The sequence below is a fragment of the Cicer arietinum genome, chromosome 6 (assembly GCF_000331145.2).
Source record: "Cicer arietinum cultivar CDC Frontier isolate Library 1 chromosome 6, Cicar.CDCFrontier_v2.0, whole genome shotgun sequence".
Taxonomy (NCBI): domain Eukaryota; kingdom Viridiplantae; phylum Streptophyta; class Magnoliopsida; order Fabales; family Fabaceae; genus Cicer; species Cicer arietinum.
Window position 1 is genome coordinate 1679330 of NC_021165.2, and position 2732 is coordinate 1682061.

The 2732-nt window shown below is 38.3% G+C and overlaps 1 protein-coding gene across 1 annotated transcript in view; it reads left to right on the plus strand.

Moving 5' to 3' along the window:
- The first annotated feature begins 6 nt into the window (after positions 1-6).
- Positions 7-2732, plus strand: part of LOC101514929 (D-cysteine desulfhydrase 1, mitochondrial) — a 4512-nt gene continuing 1786 nt past the window's right edge. Inside the window, exons 1-9 of the mRNA XM_004503189.3 lie at positions 7-305; positions 432-497; positions 610-804; positions 934-1044; positions 1128-1219; positions 1479-1571; positions 1799-1856; positions 1933-2046; positions 2291-2388. Coding sequence (XP_004503246.1) covers positions 114-305; positions 432-497; positions 610-804; positions 934-1044; positions 1128-1219; positions 1479-1571; positions 1799-1856; positions 1933-2046; positions 2291-2388 — 1019 coding nt within the window. The 5' untranslated portion in view covers positions 7-113. The remainder of the gene's footprint in view (positions 306-431; positions 498-609; positions 805-933; positions 1045-1127; positions 1220-1478; positions 1572-1798; positions 1857-1932; positions 2047-2290; positions 2389-2732) is intronic.

Genomic DNA, 2732 nt, shown 5'->3' on the forward strand with positions numbered 1-2732 from the left:
TAGGGAAAGTTGTAGAGTATTGGAGGAGATGAAAATGCTACCGTAGGACACGTGGCATCACCTAAACCTTAAGATTGATCTAACAGTGAAAAGGTACTCTGGCTGTGGATGGAATGTATGGTCGATTGGTGATGTGTTCAATTTGTCCTTCCATATCCATTCTCCATACCAGGAAGCTATCAACCCTCGTGGAGCTATTGATGGCATCATCAAGCTTCGACTTCCTCAGCCTGAAGCCTTACACTCCTCCTTCATGGGCATCCCACCTCGACCCTATACCTTCTCATGTCTTCTCTCTTGCCCATGTAATTAATCAATTCTATCTTTTTCAATATAGTTTTTTTCCCTTCCCCCTAATAATCAATCAATCAAATCACATAACATACTTGTGTTGAATGGTGGTGTGTGATGTCATATGATGATATTATCAGCTTCCGACTCCAATTCACCGATGGAACCTTCCAAACTTGCCACCCAATACGGAAGTGTGGCTCAAGGTACTCATTGCTCTTCTTCTTATTCTTCTTCTTCTTATTATTATTATTATTAGTATATGATGATTTACAATAGAAAGAAACAACAAGTGAGTAAGAAACATTGGATTTGTAGCGCGATGACCTTTCCGGAATGCAATTGAGTGGAAACAAAGTGAGGAAATTAGAGTTCTTATTGGCAGATGCAATTGCTGAAGGTGCCGACTCTGTTATTACAATTGGAGGCATCCAAAGCAACCATTGTCGCGCCACTGCCGTTGCTGCTAAGTATTTGAATCTCGACCCTTTCCTTATACTCCGCACTTCTAAAGTAAACTACATCTCTCTCAACACTACACACCCTTTGTCATTTTCTTTTCTTTTCCTTCTTTTCACCTATTTATTTATTTATTTATTTATTTTATTTATTTGTTTGTTTATTCTCAACTCAACTCAACAGCTCCTTGTTGACCAAGATCCATCCCTCACAGGCAATCTCCTAGTTGAGCGTTTGGTTGGAGCTAACCTTCAACTTATATCCAAAGAAGAATACGCACAAATTGGAAGTGTCGTGCGTCTCCCTTTACTCCTTTTTTTTCCATTATTCCCTTTCTAAATTTTCATTCTAACTTAACCTTTTCTGCTTTCTCTTAGACACTTGCCAACCTCCTCAAACAAAAGTTGATCAACCAAGGAAGGAACCCATACGTTATTCCCGTTGGCGGATCCAACTCTCTCGGAACATGGTTAACCTCTTTTCAACTTATTGCATTTATTCATCTTCACTTGTTCTATTTCCTAAACTTTGTAATTATCTGTGTCCAAGTCACACCACACTGTTCTTTATTTATAGTCGTATACAATATTATATTTTGAGCTAATTGATATGATACATTCATTCTAATTCAAATAGCATCAATCTAGGTTTCTATACCGCTAAAGGTTTCATTCAAATCCTATTACAAATAATTTATTCTAACACTATGATTAAATAATTCTATTCAGGGGTTACATAGAGGCAGTTCGGGAAATTGAGATGCAGATTCAAAGTGGAACAAGCAATGTCAAGTTTGATGATATTGTTGTGGCTTGTGGCAGGTTCCTGTCTACTAGACTTATTTATATTTTCCTTAGCAACCATCCTTTTCTGCTTGGTTGAATTCTCTTTATATCAGAGGAGCTTGTTTCTATAACAACTTTAGGGCATCTTATAGTATACATGATGTATTCTAGTGCAAACAATGAGTTCTCTTTTAAAGTGTGGGTTTTATTAAAACATCAAGTACATCTTCATCTACTAACACCCTACATTTGTTATTATCTAGTGGGGGCACAATTGCTGGTCTATCACTGGGTTCATCATTGAGTACCTTGAAAGCAAGGGTATGCCTTCTGCTTAGAAGACTCACACAGTCCATGTTTTTACATGATGCTTATATCATTTAGGTGCTTTCTGCAGGTTCATGCATTCTCTGTTTGTGATGACCCGGATTACTTCCACGACTTTGTCCAAGGCTTGATTGATGGACTCAAAGCTGGTGTTAACTCTAGAGATATTGTCCACATACAAAATGTGAGTGTATTGGTAAAATGGTAGTGAAGAGAAGGGTTTGTGTGTTTATGGTTCTTTTTGTGGAAGTATATACATACTAGTTCTTATTGAGCAAATCAACGATCACGTGCCTGCAGAAACAATGTGCTTGTCTGACAAGTCATATCATGGAGGTTCTTGGAAGACCTGTCTGGTCTGAAAAACTTGCTTCATCATCCGGCTTAGCTATGCTGTTTATTGATGATGAAAATTTAACTGTTTGCAGGCCAAGGGTCTTGGCTACGCAATGAACACTTCTGAGGAGCTTAGTTTTGTAAAAGAAGTTGCTGAAGCTACTGGTGTTGTTCTTGACCCAGTATACAGGTATTTATTTGACCCACATTGTATATCGTCGAATGCTCTTTGGGATCCATAAAGACTACTCTATCTTTTTTCCACAAAAAAAGACCATTCATTGCGCATCACACGGATATCTTGTTCACAAACTTAGCAGTTTCCTCCATCTTATTTTAGTAGGATTAGCTTGACTAATTAATTACTATTCTATAGTTGGTAAAATGAGTTGTTCCTTGGTGAGTGCCAAGGTTGTTAGGAGTGAGCTCTAAAGCGTAACATCGTAAGATCTTGTGCGATTTTGAGCGTGAATAGTGTTCGAGCGAAGGCAAAATCGTTGGAGAACCCAGATCTTTGAGCGCGCAGAGGAAGAG